The sequence below is a fragment of the Ambystoma mexicanum genome, chromosome 4q, assembly GCF_040938575.1.
Source record: "Ambystoma mexicanum isolate Mex_15411 chromosome 4q, UKY_AmexF1_1, whole genome shotgun sequence".
Classification (NCBI taxonomy): domain Eukaryota; kingdom Metazoa; phylum Chordata; class Amphibia; order Caudata; family Ambystomatidae; genus Ambystoma; species Ambystoma mexicanum.
Genome location: NC_090928.1, coordinates 1,040,506,750 through 1,040,530,149, shown reverse-complemented (window position 1 = coordinate 1,040,530,149; position 23,400 = coordinate 1,040,506,750). Strand labels below are relative to the sequence as shown.

The 23,400-nt window shown below is 44.5% G+C and overlaps 1 protein-coding gene across 1 annotated transcript in view; it reads right to left on the bottom strand.

Annotated features, from left to right (window-relative positions):
• Positions 1-23,400, bottom strand: part of IARS2 (isoleucyl-tRNA synthetase 2, mitochondrial) — a 1,527,005-nt gene that overhangs the window by 312,491 nt on the left and 1,191,114 nt on the right. The window contains exon 20 of the mRNA XM_069608590.1: positions 13,637-13,782. Within this exon, the coding sequence (XP_069464691.1) occupies positions 13,637-13,782 (146 nt within the window). The remainder of the gene's footprint in view (positions 1-13,636; positions 13,783-23,400) is intronic.

Sequence of the window (23,400 nt, the reverse complement as noted above, 5' to 3'; positions counted from 1 at the left end):
AATGTGGAACAAAGGGCTCGACTTGGGTTGGAGTCACAGAAGAGAACACAAACGCCATTTTAGAATCAAGTTTTGGCAAAAAATACCAACTGGAGAATTAATATTAATTAAATAAACCGGCGGTATGTTCGAGGCTACCGTAAATAATTAAATAAAGGTAGTAGCCTAAAACAATGAGAAATCCCATAGGAAAATATTTGCGGTTGAATATAAAAAGTAGTATCCACTGCCACCAGCCAAAACTCGATCAGGGGGGACGGAGACGTGCCCCCTCGACTAACAGACCCCGGGGCAATTGACGTCCACAATATGATGGTTTGTACTGGTTCTGTTCAGAATTTAAGACTAGTAAAGTCAATGGTGACTTTACATGCCCTGGGAGACAGTAGTCAGTCCCAGGGTATGGAGTCTATACTGGGGGGTCACTATGACACCCCTGTGTTACTGCACTGAGGGTGCTGTGTAACACACATCACAAAACCACATGAACACCTATGGGGTAAAAGACCCCATAGCCCATTAAGCACCTCTAGATTCAAAGCAACACACTCAAATCATGCCCAAGAGTGAGGGTAAAAGAGTCTCACTCTTGGCAGGAGAAAAAAAATAAACCCCAAAAATCCAACAAAGCTGCTGGGGGACTCACTAGGTTAGGAAATTCAGCCTAAACAGAGAATTCTCCCTAACAATATTTCTTTGGATTCTGTTACTACCAAAGTTTGTCCTTGGTCAGACCATTCTCAGCGGTTATATTTTTGCCCAGTAAGCCTATCAAGCTATATCGTAGGCCCTAGCAGAAATGTTAAATGTGTCAAAGGTGATTCCCTAAATACTTGCACTGAGCGCATCATGGAACTCACTGACGACCGACTCACCTGATTTTATTGTCCAAACCTATAATCACCATCTCACAAGTTTTATGGACACTATTGCACCATTAAAAACTAAAGTTGTCAGGGATAGGTCACAGAAACAGGCGTGGTACACTCCCGCCTTGTCGCTGTTGAAAATTAATAAACGACGATTAGAAAGGGTTTCGGGGTAAATAACCCTCATCTGAAAATAAGGAAGCCTGGATACGTATTTAACATCAATATAAAGTTCCAGTTTACAAGGCAAAAAAAACCTTTAACAGTGAAATTGAGGTAGTACCCAAACTGATAGTTTAGAAACAATCGTATGGTAGTGATGGCCTTTGGAGGTAGCAGGAGTGCCCCCCGCTTCCGGAGGTTTGGAGGCGGGGGACAAAAAAAAAAAAAAAAAAAGAAAAGCAGACCCTGCGGCGTCTGATCCGAACGCGTAGGAGGGACAGATCGGACATTGTAGGGTCAGAGTGAAAGCGGACATGACAAAGGCAAGTAGGGGGTGGGTGGGGGAGTGTTCTGGGAGCTGTGGGGGGTTTAAGTTTGGCCCAATTTTGCTGCACCAAAATGGTCTTCACGCCCGAACTGACCACTGTCAACTCCGCCACGAACTGTGCCATGGCCAAATCATATACATCCGAAATTGAGTCTGCCGATAAGGATACCAAAAAAACTATTTGAGATCTACCGTAGTTTGGAAAAACCTAAGCTATCCACCCAGCAGTTTACTCCCACAAATGATGACAGTACAAGTATTTGCTAACAAAATATCCTTGGCTCGTTCCAAGATTGCTAGCTCATTGGGCCTTCATAACACCCTTCCCTTCCTGAATATGCAAGAGGGAATGTATCAGTATCCCTCTTTTTCTTTCCCGCATATTATGGTCGATGAGATCATTCTGTTATTGAGGCAAATGCATCTTGTTGCATGCGTTGGTGAGATTCTGCCTTCCAAAATTATTCTTCAGCACCAAGCCATCTTTGCGAATTCCTCATTCACCTACTGCATGGTCCCTGATGTTCTCAAACAAGTTGTGGAGTCGCCCTTACCGAAGAAACTCGGGTCTGATCAGAATAATCCTAGCAATCTATGCCCTATAACTAATACTTTGTTTCTATTAAAGATCTTAGCCAAAATTGCCACTACCCAGTTTCAGCGACATTTAGAAAGTAATAACATTCTTCACCAAAAGCAATCTGGGTTCCACTCATTTTATGGTGCTGAGACGGCTCTGGTGGACCTACAAACTAATTTGCTAAGTATCATGGAAAAGAACTAGTTACTCTTACCTTGTAACGTTCTTTCGATGGGATGTTCCTCCGACGTATTCCTTATCTTAGATATAAATCCTTCAGCTTTGCTGGCCTCGGAAAATTTTTTCGCCAGAGGGCGCTGCGCGTCGATGATCGCCGAGTCGATGACCCTCGACGGCCTCCGTGCCGACGTCGACGTCATCCTGCCTATAAAGGCCGCGCGCAGCGTCCGTTGCTCAGTTCCGTTTTGTAGTCCCCAGTAATGTTTTTGGATTAGACTAATCACCTTGAAGGAGCATAGGCTGCAAACCCACAGGAAGTCATACTGCGGGGATGGATGGGAGGGTCGATAAGGAATACGTCGGAGGAACATCCCATCGAAAGAACGTTACAAGGTAAGAGTAACTAGTTCTTCGAAGGGATTGTGTCCTCCGACGTATTCCTTATCTTAGATAGACTCCCATAGCAGTGGTATTGTGACTGGAGGCGGGAGTAATAAAAGTTATGTTACCCTTCCAGAATGGACAGAGTGTAACACAGCCTTGCCGAATCTAGTTTCTTGACTAGAGGAGGAATCCAGGCTATAGAATTTGGTAAATGTATGTGCGGACGACCATGTGGCAGCCGCACATATATCTCGAATTGGCACCCCTCTTTGAAGGGCTGAGGATGTTGCGATACCCCTGGTAGAATGAGCCCTTAGATTTTGAGGAGGCTCCTTTCCTGCCAATTTGTAGCATTCCAGAATGGCTAAAATAATCCATCTGGAGATGGTTTGTTTTGTTATTGGAAGGCCCAACTTATGTCCTGCATAACCTACAAAGAGTTGGTCTGCTTGTCTGATCTTAGCCAATCTGCTGATATAGAAGCTCAAGGCTCGCTTAGGGTCCAGCCTGTGCAGTCTCTCTTCCTCCTTCCCCGGATGAGGAGGAGGGTAGAAAGAAGGTAATATAATCTTCTGAGTGATGTGAAACTCCGAGACTACCTTCGGGAGGAAGTTAGGCTTCACCTGAAGAACAACTTTGTCCTTGTAAAAGATTGTATGTGGAGGTTTACACGATAAGGCTTGCAACTCGCTAACCCTTCTAGCAGATGTCAATGCTATTAGCAAAACAGTTTTGAGGGTGAGAAGCTTCAATGAACAAGAGTGTAGTGGTTCAAAAGGGGCACCCTTTAGGAAGTTTAAAATTAGGTTTAAATCCCATAAGGGAACTTGAAAAGGTTTCGGGGGATAAACATTAGTTAATCCTTTTAGGTATTGTATTACCAATGGAATTTTGAAGTATGAAGGCTCCTCTGCAGTGCGCTTAAAGATTGATAGCGCTGCGAGATAGCCCTTAATTGTGCCAACCTGTAGGCCTGAATTAGCCAGGTAAAGTAAGAATGACAACACCATAGGTGTACCACAAGAAAAGGGTTCAATATTCTTTTCTCTGCACCAGCTGCAAAATTTGTTCCAACGGCAGCGGTATAGAGTTTTAGTTGCCGGCCTTCTGGCCGAAAGCAACACCTCCATAACATCATCCGGAAGGTCCCAATCCTTGTACCTCAACCTTTCAGACACCAAGCGTGAAGGTTGAGGGTCTTGATGGCTGGATGGAGAACCTGACCTTCCTTCTGCGAGAGAAGATCCTCTCTGTATGGCAGTCGAATTGGAGGGCAGATGGACATGTCTAGAAGGTCCGGGTACCACGTTCTCCTGGCCCAATCCGGGGCAATTAGGATCATGGTCTTCCGAAACCTTCTCAACCTCCTGATCATTTGAGGAATGACAGGGACCGGAGGGAACGCGTACAGAAGTGGGAACTCCCAGTCCACTACGAACGCATCTCCTAGAGCTCCTCTCGGGGGAAATTCCCTTGAGCAAAATCTGTCGCACTTCCTGTTGATACTGGTGGCGAACAGATCCACTTGAGGGGTTCCCCAAAGGGCGAAGATCTCTTGAAGGACTTCCTGAGCTATCTCCCACTCGTGAGAGACTGTGCTCTGCCTGCTCAGAGCGTCCGCTGTCAAGTTCTTCTCTCCGGCTAGGTGAATTGCCGATAGAGAGATTCCTTCCTGAATTGCCCAAAACCAGAGCTGCATCGCCTCTCTGCACAGTGGTAGTGAGCCTACGCCTCCTCTTTTGTTGAGGTAGTGCATGGCCACTGTATTGTCCGTCATTATTAGGACGTTTCTTCCCCGTACAGACGGCAGAAAAGCCTTCAGCGCTAGTCTGATGGCTCTCAGCTCCAACAGGTTGATATGTAGTCTGGACTCCGATGGAGACCAACGACCGCTGATGGTCAAGTCGTTGGCGTGAGCTCCCCACCCCGTGAGTGAGGCATCCGTGACTACTGTTATCTCCGGCCATGGTTGCCAAAACATTTCTCCTTTCAGGATGTTCTCCCGACAGGCCCACCACTGAAGGTCTCGGGCTACTTTGACCGGGATCCGAAGGAGATCTGTCATCCTTCCTGAGAACTGTGACCACTGAGTTCTCAGTGCCCACTGGAGGGATCTCATTCTCAGGCGAGCCTCCGGCACGAGGAATATGCAGGATGCCATGAGGCCTAGCAACCTCAGAAAGTCGTAGGCTGGGAGATATTGGGCATTCTGAAATCTGATGACCATCTGCAGAATATCTCGAGCCCTCACCTCTGGTGGCAAGGCTTTTCCCAGGGAAGTGTCCAGGACTGCTCCAATGAATTGGAGTCTCTGTGATGGTATCATCTGTGACTTCTTTAAATTGAGGGAGAAGCCCAGCTTGTGAAGGAAGTGGCAAACATAATCTAGTTGTCTCTGAGCCTGTTCCGAAGATACAGCTCTGATCAACCAATCGTCTAGGTAAGGGTAGACATGAATCCCTTCCCTCCTTAGACTTGCAGCCACAACCGACATTAGCTTGGTAAAGACCCTCGGGGCGGAGGTTAGCCCAAATGGCAGAACTCGAAATTGATAATGAGAGCTGCCAATTGCGAACCTCAGGTATCTCCTGTGCCTGGGATGGATCGGCACATGGAAATAAGCGTCCTGGAGGTCTAGAGATACCAACCAGTCCTGAAGCTGGAGGGCCTGAAGGATCTGAGAGAGAGTCACCATCTTGAACTTGTCCTTTCGGAGGAATTTGTTCAATTCCCGTAAGTCTAAGATGGGTCTCAGTCCTCCGTCCTTCTTCGGTATTATGAAGTAGGGGGAGTACCAACCCTTGTTCCTTTCCGCTACAGGTACCAGTTCTATGGCACCTTTCTCTAGCAGGTCTAAAACCTCCTGCAAGAGGAGCGGATCTGGAAGCTTCAAAGGGTTGTTCCCCGGTGGATGACTCTGAGGGATATGTAGGAAGGGCAGGCAGTAACCTTGGGCTACTGTCTCCAGAGCCCAAGCATCTGACGTAATAGCCTGCCATTCCGTCAGATGGTGAGTTAACCTGCCCCCTACTGGTGTTCTGTGAGGGGAGACCTCAGAGTGGTTTTGAAGCGGCTGATGCAGTTGCCGAAGGTAAAGTGGCTCCTGCTCCTGCGGGTGCGGCTTTCTTTCCCCTACCCCGTCCACCACGGGTAAATCTTCCTTGGCCTCTTTGAGCCGGTCGTCCCCTGCCCCTTCCATATGAGGAATAGTAACGAAAGGACCGTCCTCTCCACGATGATCCCGAAGGACGAAAGGTATTCTGACGGATAGCAGCTCCCAATGACTTGGCTGCTGCCTTGGACGTTTGCAGTTTCTCCAAACTGTCATCCGCCTTCTTTCCAAAGAGGGTAGAACCGTCAAAGGGCATATTCAAAAGCCTGGTCTGCACGTCAGAGGCAAAACCAGACTTCCTCAACCACGCATGCCTGCGGATTGTGGTACTTGCCGCCATGGCCCTGCTGATACTGTCAGCAGAATCTAGGCCAGTTTGTAGGGTCTCGCACATCGCATCTTTACCATCCCTGATGATGTTTAAAAATGCGTCCCTTTCCTCTCCTTCTTGGAGGCAGTCAGCCGCTGATGAAGCGCACTCCCAAAGGGTGTGGCTGAACCTAGCGAGCGTACAGGTCGCGTTAATAGACTTTAACGCCATGCTACAGGCAGAAAAAACCTTCTTAGCCATGGCATCATATTTTTTGTCATCCCTATCCTGCGGAGCAGTGGGGTATGCAGATGTGCTGCCTGATGAGGTTGCAGCTTGTACAACCAAGCTCTCAGGAGTAGGGTGTTTTGACAAATATTCAGGGTCAGAACTAGCCACCCTGTATTTTGTTGACAGTTTTTTATTTACTGCCGGGATAATTTCTGGCGTTTCCCAGTTTGTCAAAATCCTTCTCTGTAGAGCAGAGTGAAATGGAACCACAGGATCCTCCTGTGGGCCCTTGTCCAGTATGTCAGTGAGATCATCCTGCTGAAAGGCAGGAGAAGGTGCAGACCAACCCATAAATTCTATGATTCTAGACATCAGAGCTCTATATGGAGTCTCCGCATGTTCTCCTGGGTCTGGTTTGATAAATTCTGCTTCAGGAGAAGTGTCCAAGCCACTAGCTTCCTGAAGTGCATCCTGAAGATTTTTTAATCTTCCTTCCTCAGAGGCGAAAGTCTCTGGCTCTGGTGATGTGGTCCTCTGTAAATCAATATCTTGGTCTGAATCCTCCCTTTCCTCAAAAATCGAGGTTAAAGGGGGATACATTGGTTTTTGGAATGGTATAAACCCCATTTCCAATGCAGAAGGAGCCATCATCACAGGCCTTGAAAACGTCGATGTCGTCGACACCGACGTGAAAGTACTCGAAGGCGCCGTGAAAAGCGTCGAGAAATGTGTACTAGGCCTCGAAGAACTCGAAAGGATCGGAGTCTTGCTCGAGAACGACGTCGACGTTCTCGGCGTCGAGTCGGAGGTCTTTTGTCTAACCGTTGGCTGTGGAGTAGCCGTGGTTCTTTCCTTCACCGGCGTCGATATCGGCGTCGACGTCGGCGTCGACTCGATCGACTGATGCGCCGATGAATCCTTCGACAACGGCGTCGATGGCGCCGACCTCTGTTTCGAAGGAGTTTTCGACGATGGCGTCGATGATGCTTTATCTCCCGATGGCTCGAGGCGCTTTCGGGTTGACTTTTCCGCCGGGTACTGCGACTCGCGGCGTTTAGATTTTTTGGGTTTTTTACCCGGGGTATCACCCTCAGCTGTCTTCGAGGGGGACGAGGCCGCTTTCTCGAAGACGCTTAGCATCTTTTTCCTGAATTCCTCCCACTCAGCTTGCGAGCTGCGTTTTGTGGGGCAATGAACTCTCTCAGGAGAACTCGACGAAGATGACGAAGGGGATCTCCTACGTCTCTTCTTCGAGTGTCTCGATGTCGACGAGTGGTGGGAGCCACTTCGTGATCTAGATCGAGAGTGTTTTTTATGGTGAGGAGACGAACGTCTCGACTCTACCGAAGAAGCTTTCGAGGAAGTTAAAGTTGACCTACCTCTCTCGAGCTTCCCCCTACGCTCCTTCAAGGCTTTCGCCGTCATGGAAAGGCATTCCTCACACTCCGAACTCTGGTGCGTGATTCCCAGACACCACAAACAGACCCTGTGAGGGTCCGTCAACGACATTTTCTTCCCGCAGTCTCGGCACTTTTTGAAACCGGACCGAGGGGTCGTCGGGTCGGAGGAGGATGCCATCGATATCGAGGTAAATAGTAGTTATTATATACGTTATCTTGACGAGAACTGAGCAACGGTGTTCCGAGGCACAACGAAGCGCGGAAAAACGGAACTGAGCAACGGACGCTGCGCGCGGCCTTTATAGGCAGGATGACGTCGACGTCGGCACGGAGGCCGTCGAGGGTCATCGACTCGGCGATCATCGACGCGCAGCGCCCTCTGGCGAAAAAATTTTCCGAGGCCAGCAAAGCTGAAGGATTTATATCTAAGATAAGGAATACGTCGGAGGACACAATCCCTTCGAAAAGGTCAATCGGGTCTGTTAACACCTTTAGATCTATTGACAGCATTCGATTTGCTTGAACATTCTTTCCTTCTAAAACGCCTTTGCTCGCAATGGCTTTGTTCCAACGATGCCACTAATTGGATCGCTTCATTTCTAGGAAACAAGAAATCAAGAGTATGTTGGGGGAGGCAACTTCAGCTCCTGAAGTCATCATGGATGGTGTTTTCCATAGGGTGCCTTCTTATCCCCTGCATGGTTTAATCTTTATTTTAGGCCTTTTTGCGATCTCTTGGCTAGCCTGGAAGTCGAGTTTTCTAACTACGTCGATGATCCGCAGCTCATCATGGAACTGAGCTGTGACTATGCCACCTACTCGGCTCGGTATAACCTTATTTATAACCATATTAACACTCGGATGAACCTAAATTCAATGTGTTTCAATCCATTAAAAATAGAATGGATGATCTTCGGAAGCTAGAGCGAAGAAACTCAGTGGAGATTACCTCAGCCTAAACATTGATAACATCAAAGTAAAGGATAAAGTAAAAACCCTTGCGGTGTTCATGCATGCAGTAGTGAATGCTGAAGCTCATGTACATAATGTAGCAAACAACACACAATACCACCTTAAAGTATTAAGGCAAGCTAAACCATTCTTGAACCAGAATAATAGGTCCATCCTGGCAAAGGCAATCATTTTGCCTCATCTGGATTACTCTAACGCTTTACTTCCTGGGGCAAGTGCTTGCAATATACGTCCCCTTCAAATTCTACAAAATGACGCAATTCGCTTAATTTATGATGTCTCAAAAAAGGATCATGTAACTAATGCACTAATTCAAGAAGGGAGCTACACTTAGATTTAAGGCTCTTACCCTGATACATAAATGCTTGTAAGGCAATGCACCAAGGTTACTGATTAAACCTTATGTTTCTTTAAGGCAGCTTCGCTCAAGTATGAGTGGTCTTTTGATGGTACTGAGTACTAAAAAGAGTAGAGCCCTTGGAAAATAATTCCATGTTTTATCTGCTCAACTTTGGAATAGGTTACCTCCAGCCCTAAAGCATGAAACCAATCAATTGACCTTCAGGAAACGATTGAAGACCCAACTCTTTGCACGATTCCTTTTGGCTTTTGCCTCGTTGTCTTGGTTTATGTTGTCCTGTCTTTTAGACCATTGTGTTTATGTAGCGGGTCAAGTGACTACAGGGGGGCTGAGGAGGGTTGGGGGGATGAGGGAGGAGGATCTCACTCATTTTACCTATTCATACCAACTATTCATATCAGTAACTAAACTGAGCACATCATTTTTGTAATACTGAATTATATCACTCATCTAGGAAATCTAACAGAGTCTCCACAAAGTAAGATCTGGAACTGAACACAGAGTGAGTTTTGATAATATATAACAGACTTCTAGACACCGCCAGCACAGTTACTAATACTCAGTGGGATTCACTATAGCAGTAGGAGTATCTATGATATATCCACATTTACACGTTTGTGGGTGACCAACTACTCTTATGGAATTTTATGAAATGGCTAATTTCACCATCGTGTGGCTTTGGAAATCTTAACAATTGACAAACCAGCTAACAACTGCATGTTGATACACTATATTAAGAATATATATTAAGAATTAGCTACTTAATTTTCATAACAATCTCAAAGAATATTGATGAACATACTATTGTGTTTTTTTCTTGTTTTATTTCTTTTTTGTGTGTGATATTTCTTTTTTTTTTGGTTTTTATATCTCTCTTTTCAAAATGTCATCCTGTTGCTATCCAAGTTTACCTCAAATGTGCTCAAGTGATGTTTTTTTCTCCATGGTGGATTTGGGAATTTTGATTGATGGATTTTATTGTTTGTCATCTTAATTTATCACAACTGATGTTTTCTGTTTGAATTTGGATTCTGGTACCGTGACTGACACAGTCCGGTCTATTGGACAATGGTATCCTACCAAAACCAATGAAACAATTTGTTAACTTCACATTTTGTGGTTTAAAACAATTATTATTTGTCCTTTTACTTATTTCTGTAAATGTTTGTTTTGATCAAAATATGTTTTCAATTTATTTTTTACTTTCTAATGGTTACTGGACAATGGTCATCGAATTGTTTTAAATGTAATTTAACATATGGATTTTGTTTTGTGTATGATTTTATATTCAATTCTCATCAATGGATGATGATGTGCCAGTGATTTGAATATATATATATATATATATATATATATATATATATATATATATATATATATATATATATATATATATATATATATATATATATATATATATATATATATATATATATATATATATATATATATATATATATATATGGTTCAATATTATACAATCGGAATTATGGATACTTGATCTCAATCACAAGCCTTGAAAACGAACGGTGGTCGAAACAAGTGTCGGCTGATTGATCTCAACTAATAAAATATTTAATATAAGATTCACAAAGACATGTTTTTGTCCAAATCGTAATGTAAGGTAAGCGCACAAGACTAGCAAACAACTATTTAATGTATTTCTTAGCTAAGGCATCATTTTTTTTATCATCCCTGTCTGGTGGTAAGGATGGATAAGCTGTGGACTTTGAATTGGAAGTGACAGCCTGAATCACAAGACTTTCTGGTGTGAGATGTTCAGAGAGGAAATCTCAATCCATAGACAAGGGCTTGTATTCTTTTGGTAGGTCCTTGTGGACCAAAGCTGTTGCTGGTTTTTTCCCCCCCTCTAGCAGGGGTTCACTTAGAGCTGCATGAAAGAATAAGGCAGGCTCCTTTGAGGAACGTCTGCCTAAAATATCCCTAACGTCATATGTATATCCTTTAAAGGACGACCCAAACAGTCAATGACCATGTTCATGACTTTCCTGTAGGCAGGATTAGAATGTGAATAGGCATCAGGCTGCTTGAATTCGACCTTGGGAGAGGTGTCAAGCCCACTGGCATCTCTTACGTTGGATACCAGTTCATCCATTCGTATTTCCTCCGAGATTAACACTTCAGGGACTTTCAATGACCTGAAGCGCTCAAACCCAAAAGGAACATTGTCATCATCGTCCTCATATATAAATTGGAAGGACTTAAATGAGTCTGTACACAAATGAGGCAAGTACATGAGTGCCAAGGTCGATGCTGGGGGGTTTCTTTGACACTGAAGCCTCCTTCGAGTTAAGGGTCGATGAAGAAAGGAGCTCCAGCAGTTAATGATCTGGACGCTGGGCTGGTAGCTTTTAATGGAGCCTTCTCACTCGGGCTCTTGGGCACACAGATCAAGGATTTAGCGGAGTCCCTTCTGGTCTTCGAAGACGTGCTAGGTTCTATCTTTTACAACGTTCCATAATTGTTAATCTAAACTCTTCCCATTTTTCTGCAGAAATGGATTTCAACAGGAAACATATCTGATGTCTGTCGGGTGAAGAGGAATGGTGATGTTTCTTCTTCTTAGATGAAGAAGAGGAATGATTGGAGTCACTTCTATTCTGCAATCTTTTCTAATGCTTTCCAGACCTTTTTTTGAGCCGCCCCAGCAGATTTTTTACCTGCAGAGCTACGACCATCGAAAGATTTCCTTTTCAAAGGTGTGATACTTGGGGATTTCAAAGTGGAGCGAGCGTCTTTGTTCTGACTTTCAAATCTTTGGCTATCCTCGATTGGCCAAAGCCACATTCGACAACATGAGACACCAGAGATGAATTCTGTGAGGATCTACGATCGACATTTTCGAGTCACAGTCCACACATCTTGAAATCTGCAGGTTTCAGAGTTGACATTTTTCATGAAAAATGTAAAAAGAAGTAATCGACTTGCGAAGAAAATCTGAGGTGAAGTCGCAATGGAGCGCATGGTTTATATTGACATCATCACGTCCGGATGTGGGTCTGAAGAGAGTCAAAGGACTTTGTGCCGAAGCCGCACTGCACCCCCTACTAACGTAATCTTTTTCTGAAAATTTGTTAAAGCAGGAAATGATTTCCAAGATGAGGAATCCATTAGAAATGTGAATATGGGAATCTTAATTAATGAAGGTGTGTACATTAAAACTGAGATTTTGTGTATGAATGGGTTGAAAATAAAAATATTATTATATATTGAATTAAAGAATCCTTTATAATTTAAGTATGTTCACTGGTGTTAACTCATTTCTCATTTAAATTAATCTCAAGTACTGGTCCTGTTCTCACACAAAGAAGCATTAGGTAGCTGTCACAGGCATCTCCAGGAGAGGGGTGCCAAATTGCCCCAACAAGTAATGAATATGCTGCATTTGCTTGTGCCAGGGTGGACATAGGTGCGCAATAAATCTTAAAATGGACCACAGAAAACACCCTTTTGAGGGATGTATGTGTAACGATCACCACTTCATGGTGGTTGAAATGAGCATTTAATATATGAAATTGGTTTATGCTGGTCCCCCTACTGCTCGATGAGTGGGTTGCTCAGCAATATCACGTTGCATAGCAGCATTTCACAGGTTAAAATGTTAGTGTTCACCAACATGCCACCCCAGAAGCCAACTTTGAGAACAACCCTATCCTACGTCCTTAAAGCATCGCTGAAAAAGCTTTCCGATTCTATGACGTTTATCAAAGTACTACACCAAGCACACTTTCTTGACCCTCTTCCTCCACTGCCTGGACAGTGCACATGAATTACAATCTCCCGGGACAAAAATAAAAATGTGATGAATAGGTTTGAAAAGCAGCTCTTGGGTAACAGGCTTCACCCATTATGAAGGAGCTCCCTTTGAGGAATGAGGCGCGAATACACAGTGTGCCACAAATCTAACATTGACACAGGATGCAAGTTACAGTATAATGTTTTGTCCATTATAGAACAGTATAAAAATAAACAAAATACCCATTATTATTTATACGTCGATCCAGGTGTGACCTAATGCTCCTTTTTACACAATCTTATTCACACACATTTATTGTTAAATAGCTATCTTTATATGACAACAGTTGACCTGTGAAGTCAAACGTAGCTCCTGGTAGCTCGCAGTGTGAAGCTAATAGGCTAACGGGTGTTTTAGGCTGCAGGCAGGAACTAAATAGTTACCAATAATGTCAAACCCTGCATCTATAGGTTTTCCCTTTATTAACCCGCTATGAATTGTGTTCATCTGCATTTGTTGACTTATTTACAGTTGCACTTTACTGTAGATGCATAGTCTTTAATGTATCTACAGTAAAGTGCAACTGTAAATAAGTCAACAAATGCAATTTAAAATAAAAGAAACCTTGTTATCCTGTGCTGGGAAATTATCTCAAGTCACTTATGGCTGCAACTGTTTTTCACACAGATTTAATGCCCAACACACATTTATTTAATCAACATAATTTGCTGCTGCAGTAATATAATGTGTGCAGAATGGCATGCATTTTGATTGGAATTTCTGAAAACAAGGAATATGCTGGGGAAAAAAGAAAAATGATTAGCATCTCAATATGTTTGTCACCAGATAGAAATATGGAAGTATATTCTGCTGTTCATGTGGATCAAGCCTCTTCCCAGGAGCGTTCATGTCTACTTAATGTTATGTTCATAAACATCTACAATTTGGAGGTATGGTTGGTACAGTGTAAAAGACTTACACAGATCTTACCTTTTCCATAAGGAAGATGCTGGAATGCCTCTTCTGCCAAGTGAGGAAGGACAGGGGCAAATGAGCGTACCAGGATGTCTACTGCTGTAGTTAAAACTGTTTGACACGAGCGACGTTTTTGACTTTTCTGCTCTTCGCAGTACAGTCTGTGCAACAGAAGAAAACTTTGAGCAACACTGACTGACCTTGTACAACATGCCGTTAAATCAAAAGGTTGCAAAACTTCCAAAGCTTAAGAATCTGTGCATGCAAGTGAAAAGGATGACCAGCATCCTTTTCCCAGTTACCATTAGGATTCCAAAGAGAAACACACATTTAAGTTTTGGAAAACACCACAACTTAGCTGCTCTACCAAGAACAGTTTTACATGCTACGTGGCAGAGGTTTTACTTTTCTCATGGGGTTAAACATGGTTCTATCATTTTAAACAATTCACACCTCCAAAACAACCCATTTTAAGGAGTGGGAATATATTCCAAAGATACTTCAATTTTTTTTAAACACAAGAGTAATGTACAAAAATAATGCAACAAGCTACCTTGAAAACAAGAGTGCAGGAAACCGGTTGTCTGAACCATTTTGCATGTGGTTGAACCCGAAAACAGTAATTTAGACATCAGTCTAATTCATAGTCTCTGAGCAGTTCCGTACCAAGTTACCCCTGACTCGGGGTTTTACAGCTCTGGCGTAGCCATAATTTCTCTACATGGCGTGTCTGCACCACATACATGTGGGCTAGGTCAGGGGTCTCCATAAACTAGGGCAGATATATTTATTCTTTGTGGAGGGATTACTTTCACATGCTACCAAGATAAGGAAAAAGTTTGAGTAGTCACAGGCTATCTTCATTGCATGGAAAATAACATATGCTAATGTGACCAATAGCTTCATTTTTATGGTTGCATGGAATCAGTTGGAAAGATCCTGCCACTACCGCTTCCGTGGTGTGGGTTCTTTCCAAGAGACGCCCAATGATTTACTGTATGATGCAGTGCTAAGAGACAAATTTGGGGGTACCATGGCTTTCCGTGCCTAACACATCACATGAGGTGAAACCAATTAGATCACTGCTAATGCATGCAAAGCAGGGATCAGTAATGAAAGCCACCATGGAAACACATGGCGGGCTCCATTTTAGCTAATCTCCATCACCCACATCAGAATACAAAGACAGGTGGCAACACATTAGAGTTCCCTCGATGACACAGGCAAAAAGATGCAGCATACTTCTAGATGTTGGTCCATAGTCATACTGTGTATATGATCCAAAATGGTGCAGACGCAGCAAAACCTACAGAGAAATTGTTTAATGCTTTTGTATGCAACCGCCCCATTTTGTACCGTCATTAAAATTAGAGTGTAAATGGAACTAATTTTTTTCAACTGTGTAATGATGAAAGGTAGAAAGGACTCTACCAGAATTCAAACCTTTGAATGGGGTTTCAAGAAAGATCTGATCCTTGTCAATATGGACCCTTGGAATGAATCCTCTTCATTGAGCTGGTTCCTCTCTATAAGTACAGCATATTGTTGCTTGCTATGTAGGTCTACACTGCATACATCTTATACATACTGTGAAAGTTTAGTGAAGTAGTTGCAAATAAAGGAGAATACACAGCAAGAGGAGTCCCCTGGAAGGATAAGAAAAGTAACAGACAGACAAGAGAGACAGCATACGCCTGTCTATTGTCTGGGAGAAACAGGAGGAGGTATGAGCATATGGTGAGACATCAAGGAGGTTAAACGATCGCCAGACGGAAGGAGAGACTCTAAGAGTAGTGAGAAAGGGAGCAGTGAGAAAGGGCATGAGCAAGAATGTATGCTCAAGACATCAAGGAAGAGAGGCGGACAATAGGCCACCAAGCTCCTTGTAAAACAGTCTGACCTGCTTAACCTCTGGGAAACGCTGTGGCACATCCTCAAGCAGAAGTTAAAAGGACCAAGAGGTTACCTGAAATACCTGGCCAATGCTACCTATCCAAGGACCCCTGGGAGGGATGGGGTTGAGATCCGCTGACCAACCAGTCAACATCCAAGGTGGGAGGCAAAGGTCTGAGGCTGCGATAATGGAGAGTGACCTGAATCAGGATTACCAGAGAGCAGAGCCATACCTGGTAACAGTAGGAAAGGAAATTAACCTGAATGACTGACATGTAATTAGACATTTCGCTTGGCAAAGACGATCTTGGAAGGTAGAAGCCGCAACTTCAACAGAGAGTCCACAGAACCTATTGTCTGGAGGGAACCTTTGTTCAGTGTCCTGGGGAAACTCAACAACCAATCAGGACCAACTGCCTTAACCAAGGGGAAGACACACTGGGAAAGAATGTTAAAGATTGCAACATACTGAGATACTTTTAAAATCGATGTAAAAAGGGACTTAGTAAAGCCCTCAGGAGAAGGGTATCTGTCAAAGGAAACAACTTTCAAGAGAACATTCCTTTATCAATTGGTGTATGCCAGAGCAGAGGAATGCTTTTTGTTATCTCAATTCCATCCTCAAACACATTTTGAACCATACTTGAGTGTCGGGTGATGTATTTCCAGTTTCTTTGGGACAGCACATACATACATATTTACAGGTTTTCTCATCTGCTGCACAGTATTCAGGTTGCAAAATAACTGAATGTAAAAACTATAAAGCTAATGTGGTAGCAGAATGTCATATGAATGCCCATTTGTAATATGTTAGGAGTATAGCAGCAATCTTTGCTGGCACTGGGAATTGGCCAGGACCGCAAGGTACTGCATTTCAAAGTGGCAGTGATCTATAAAATACAACCTTACAGACCGAGGATGTGATAGCACGTGACCAAATTTAAACAAAGAAGTATAAGCGGGAGATGTTTCTACACCCAGACAAGAGAAAAATGTGCACGGTTGTGACAACGAAAACATATCTGGTGTAAAATATTGTTCCCTGTTTGAGAAAGTGAGGGACAGAGGCAAGGGAAACTTGTTAGCTAGAAGGCAGATGAGAGGTAGGTTAAGAAGTTAACTCCGAGGCAAGGAGGAATGCTTTTAGTATTTAGTCGGCAATTCCCGGTTGAAAGTACCATGGTACTAAAAAAAAACCAAAAAAAAAACCTTGGTATTGAAAAGCATCTAAAAGACTAAGTGAATCTCAAATCACGGACCTAAAAGATTGTAAAGAAAAATTAAAAAGTCTGGTCCAAATCTTAAAACAAAAATTAATGGGATGCCCACCCTCTCCTTGAAAATCCATCCGTTTTACCTTTTGCCAACATAACTAATGAGAAGGAGACGGGGAGACATTACTGATTTTTTCAGGAATACTTTGTGACCACTCGGCAACCTGTTTTGCAAACTCCCGTTTTGACCCAGCAAGCTTTTCCACAGCAACTGCAGCCTATTACCAGAATACTGAAGGGGCGGGGGCTGCTGCGTCAGGGTCTAACCCTTTAGGCCCTTCCTATTCCAGCAGTGGAATGAACTATGGCCACACATATCCTACATCAAGCCAGTTTAAGACAGTTGCCAGGGACTACTGAAGATGGAAGTCATTTAGTTACCATACATGTCCAGTTGGCCCTGAGGAAATCTCAGAAGTAGGGTAAAGGAGTTTCCAAATGTTAGAGGAAACAGAACAATTGATATAGGAACTACAGAACGTTATCCAGTGTTAAAACCTATTGTGGGTGAAAATCTGATTGTTTTCTTTACAGTTATTTATTTTTGCCCAAAGGAGAACCTCTTGCTGATTACTTGGACTGAAAATGATGTACACCGAGAACTGTGGTATCATTAATCCTGCCGACATCACGCAAGAAGCACTGGCTGATGCCTTTGTTCAAGTATTGCAACCTTGAAACAACACCAACCAAAGGTCATTTGTAGGCATTGGCAGATGACACCACTGGCTGAGCTTGTGAATGATGCATATCTTTGTCTAGCTTGTCAGGAAGAGAAGAAAGCAAGCACTGGGGCTAAACTCAAGGCATTGCAATTGCAAATATTTCAAGCCAGGGGGGTGGGAATCTTAAAGGAGAACTACAAGGGGATGTGGTCGAGAAAGAGGTCATATAAAGACCCATCGGGGTGATACTGGGTAGCAGTACGGCATGTGCCTACTGTAAGTAGGATAGTCAATAAAAGTTTGAGTATCTCAACATAAAACAGCAAACCATTCCACCCCCTGTTTTCCAATCATTATGTCCCTACATTTTGCAGCAAAGTACCACAATGGCCACTCTGGCAGATAATTCCTACTAGGACAGCCTGAGATAGCAAGCTTAACATAAGCATCTTCCTTCTTGTTGATCAAGAAACTGTGGTAGAGGGCCACACTGTACCTTGGTGTTAGGGAGTATTCTCTGTAAAGGCTAATTTTCCAAACCTATTGAGTCCCCCAACACCTTTGCTGGATTTTTGGGGTTTATTTTTTTCTCCTGCTAAGAGTGAGACTCTTTTCATCCCACTCTTAGACATGGTTTGAGGTGTTCCTTTGACTTTGTATGTGTTCTATGGGCTATGGGGTCCTTTACCGCATAGGGTTTCATGTGTTTTTGATATGTGGGTTACACAGCTCCCTCCGTGTAGTAACCCAGGGGTGTCGTAGCGACCCCCCCAACATAGACTCCATACCCTGGGACTGACTACTGCCTCCAAGGGCATGTAAAGTCATCATTGGCTTTACTAGTCTTAAATTGTGAACAGAACCAGTACAAACCATCATATTGTGGACGTACTGGTCGGGGCAATTCGATTGCCCCGGGGTCTGTTGTTCGAGGGGGCACTGTCCAGTCCCCCCGACCGAGTTTTGGCTGGTGGCAGTGGATACTACTTTTTATATTCGACTGCGAATATATTCCTATGGGATTTTCCCATTGTTTGAGGCTACCACTTTTTAATATAGCCTCGAACATACCGCTGGTTTATTAAATTAATATAAATTCACCGGTTAGTATTTTTTGCCGAAACTTGGTTCCAAAATGGCGTTTGTGTTCGCTTCTGTGACTCCAACCCAAGTCGAGCCCTTTGTTCCACTTTTTGGCGGGCTTCTCCACAGAAGCCTCCAAAAGTGGTGCCACTCTGTCTGGGTACCACAGGGGGTGTGGGAGGGGGTTTAGCCACCCTGGACTGAGTTGCCTCGGCAACTGAAGTCGCACTCTTGTGTGATTGGCCCAAGTGGTGAGCCGCCCGGCTCACCACTTAGCATGTTTGAGTGACAGCTAGGCTGAATGAATGGGGGTTTTCTGCATAAAAGCAGGGCTTTGGGGACTGGGACTTCAGATGTCGCCACAGGACCTAAAGAATCCGAGGAGGGAGAAGCCGAGCCGACCTGCAACGACGATACCACCGGTGGAGCCCTGCTGAACCGTCTCACCACTTTTCCCGTCGACAGAGGAGATCTCCAGCACAGAGAGTCTTCTTCCTTTGACTGGTGGGGATAACCAGTTTGCCCGTCTTTTTGCCTTCCTGGACCATCTCGTGGCCGCCTGTCCCAGTGCCAAGCACCCCAGCAACCGGAATACCACGGTTTACCACTACAACGGAGAAAAGGGTGGTACCTTGTAACCGGGAAACTCTGCGGCTGGTTTCTTCCCTGGCAGTGCAACGACCTTCAGCTTTCCTCCATGTCGAGACCTCCTCTTCCTCTAGACGAAACACCGACTTGTCAGGAACAACTGCCCCCGCTGGAGCGTTCTTCCCATTTTCAGGTACTGTGTCCCGCCTGGCTTCCCTTGCGACAGATCGTTCGGGGTGACAGTAAATCCTCGACCTTCTAACCTGGGCTAGCCTGGGGCCTGTTAACTAACTTTTCCTGACTTGATCTCAATCTTTTGTGAACTATCTACAAAGACTCTTTGGGCATAACCCCACTGTGTGATCCTGGACACATTTCGCTTGCTCTCTCTAAGAGTGGGCCTGGCATTTGAACTTCCTTGCTCTCCAGTAGACTTTGCCTAACCTGCCTCACTGTGGTTCTTTGAAAAGTATTGAAATTGCGTGCTTTCATAACTTTGCCTTTTCCCTCCCTTTTTCTATAACTTATTAGAGTGCCATCTTATGTTAAGCGCTCACCTCTGTCTGAAAATAAGTGGTGTTTCTCACTAAGACTTGTCTAATAAGTAATTAGGGTTGTATATATATAATAGTGACTGTGTGTTGAATTTACTTACCTCTGTGTGCTAGTGTAATTTACAAGTGTGTCTTTAAATAAATAATGATATACTTTTACACCAAAGCTCTGGTCAGTGTTTGCTTATGCTACTGTATCCCTGTACCTATTGTGTATACTCTATATACTGCCTAACTCATCTTGAGATAAGTCTGACTGCTCAGCCACAGCTACCAGGTAAATCTGGGTGGTACAGACTGCTACCAATTGGGTTTACTGCCAACCACCTATAGTCCTAAATCTTTTGCAGTGGTCCCTAAGGGAACTGCACAGGTTTCTGCCTAACACTTGTCCTCCAAACAACTGAGACAGCCAGTCTGCCATCTGATCAGATGATGTTCATGCTGTTGCCCTTCCCTGTACCTCTGTTTAAGTTTTTTGTATCTCTTTTTTTTTGTAAGTCTTTATTGTTCAACAGTGGTCTCAACAGTTACAGCAACCTCATCCCATCAATACATACAAGTCAACAAACAGGCAAAACACTTACATTTAGCGTTACATGGACGTTGAATCATCTGAGAGCATTCCACACAAATACATGCGGAAGGGGCCTCATATGTCTTTTGGTCGGCTTGCCCCAGGCAGAGTCAAAACATATTGTTCCTCACATCCATTGGTATATGTCAATTCATGGAGGAAGGTGGCCATGGTTGGTGGTTTAGGAGTTTTCCAGGCTTGTAGGATACATTTCTTCACCACCGCACATGAAACATTTAATAATGACCTGGTTTTCTCCAAGCACTTGCCAATGTCTCCGAATAAGTATTTTTGGGGCGTTAGCTGTGGGGGTATCTGCGTGATTTCCGCCAACATCTCAGCCACCTCTCCCCAGAATATCAACAGCGCAGGACACTCCCAGTACATATGAAAGGAGCCCACTCGCTGGGCTCCACACTTGGGGCACTGCCCCGTACTCCGCCACGAATGTTGCCATCTTAGCTGGAGTGTATTGCAATCTGTTTAAGAGTTTAAATTGGATTAGGCGTAACCCCGCGTTTAATGAAACTTTTTTCGTGAGTGCACAGTATCGGTTCCATTTATCTTCCGGGCTGGGCATTTGCAGGTCTGTCTCCCATTTGTCTTTGACCCGGTTTATTGTGGGGGTGTGGGTTTGCACTGCCGCATATAACTTAGAGATACCCAGCCCAGCCTTCATGGTAATGAGTTGTGTACAGGGGTGTTGGGGGGGGTTCGTCTGGAAACATCGCCACCTTTTCTGAAATGCGGCTCTCACCATGTCGTATTGCAGTGTTTTGAGTGGCCCACCACCCATTGCTCTCGTGAAGTCCTCCTTAGTTGCAAATTTACCATCTATTAACATATCGCCCACCTTCATTTCCATATGGGGGTCCCAGGCTTCTTGAATACGCTTATCGGAAGTTGGGGGGATACCCGGAAAGTTCCACAAGGGGACCTCTGGGTTATATGGTGTCTCCAGCTTCAAACTTTTAAATAGTGTGCACCAGGCCCGGACCGTGCAGCTGACCGGGTCAAACTCGCATGTGTCTTTGTGTCGTGGATTAAATATGACTGACTCAATGTCTGCTGGAGATATAGTTTGTGTTTCTACCCAGGTATGTGGTGCTCCATCAGATTCTTCGTACCAGTACTTCGCAAACTGTGCCTGGGCGACCAGATAGTAGAGCTCAAAGTCTGGGACCGCTATACCGCCAGTGTTATAGGGCTCTGTCATTTTCTCCCACCCGATTCTTGCAGTTTTACCATTCCATAAGAAGGTAACTACCAATGACCGCAATATGGAAAAGAAGTCTCTGCCCGTCCATATGGGTATATTTACAAAGAAATACAGTAGCTTTGGGAGGGCTATCATTTTGATTAGTGCTATTCTGCCATATAGGGATATGGGGAGGTGTCCCCAAATCTATAGCTTGGTGCTCAGTGTTTGTAGTGCCTGTGCGTGGTTGTCCGTTTAACGAGTGTGTCTAGTTCTAGATACTAACACCCCAAGGTATCTGATGTGTTGTCCCGACCATTTGAGTCCGCAGGTAGCTGCTGGGCATTTGGTGGAAGGGGTGAGCAGGAATATTTCCGATTTGGCTGTGTTGATGACGTATCCCGAGTATTCCGCAAACTCATGTATATCAGTCATAATGGGCGCTATATTTTTCTCTGGTTCGCTGACAGATAGGAGCGTATCACCCGCATAAAGTAAAATTAGCTGAATGGACCCTTTCATGTTTATTCCCTTGTCCCCATGTCTTAGTCTAACAGCCGCTGCCATGGGCTCAATGGTTAAGGCAAACAAAATGGGCGAGAAGGGACATCCCTGCCGTGTGCCCCTACCTAATTGGAACAACTCGGAGATGGTTCTGTTGGTGCACCCTCTGGCTCCTGGGGCGGTGTAGAGTAGCCTCACAAATCTAATGAAGGCGGGTCCCACCCCAAATGTTAACAACACAGTGAGGAGATAGACCCATGACACAGAGTCGAACGCCTTTTCGGCATCAAGGGCCACAGCGGCTGCGCTTCTGTCTGGATCTAACTGCGCCATTATGCCAAATAGTCTACGGAGGTTCAACACAGTAGATCTCAGGGGAATAAAACCATTCTGATCAGGGTGAACCAATGTGTAGACCAGGGGTAACATTCGGTTTGCCAACACCTTAGCGAATATCTTAGCGTCAACATTGATGAGCGATACAGGCCTGTATGATGACATGTCGTTGGGTGGGCGTCGAGGCTTATGATGGCTTCTCTCATTGTCGGGGGTAGTATGCCTTCCTCTAGGGCTTCTTCCCAGGTCCCCAGCATTATGGGAATTAGTTCCGTACGGAACTCCTTGTAGAATTCAGCCCCTAGCCCGTCAGAACCCAGTGCTTTACCCGACGCTAGCCCCATGATCGCCTCACTCACTTCTTCCGCAGTGATCGGTTGATCTAGAGCCATTTTGTTTTCAAGCAGGAGTTTTGGGAGCCCCAGTGCCGCCAAGTATGCCTTTATCTCAGTGGTAGTTTTCATGTCTCTGTTTCAATATAGTGATTGATAAAATTTGGCAAATTCCCCATTTATACCCTCTTCGCTTGTTACTACCTCGCCTGTTGCTGCCTATATGCTGGCAATTGAATGTGGTTGCCTCTCATGTTTAATCAGGTTAGCCAATGTTCTACCCGCCTTATTGCCCTCACCATATCTACGTGCTCTGGCAGGGGCTGCCATATATCGTATTTCTCTGGCAGCTAGATCGTCAAAGTTTTTAATGAATTTGTGAATCTCAGCCAGAGTGGTCCTATCATGTATGCGGCTATAAGTTTCCTCAAGGCTATTTAAGGCATTTTCTACCTCTTCAAGCTCCCTTCTTACTCCCTTCAGGAGGCCAGTGGATTTCGAGATAATCGCCCCCCTAGCCCAGACCTTGAAGGCTTCCCATACCGTGGAGACCCGTACCACCGTCCCAATATTATTAGTAAAAAAACTCTGTTATTTCCTCCCGTAGGGACTCCACTACGCTTGGGTCACCAAGTATCCCACCCGGCATTCTCCATCTCCTAGCAGGCCTGGGAACGTCTCTTAGCCTGAGCTCCAATATTTCGGGGGAGTGATCAGACAGTGTACGGGGCAGGATTTCGCAGCTGTGCAGTGTCTGATAGGCCCTGCGACACAA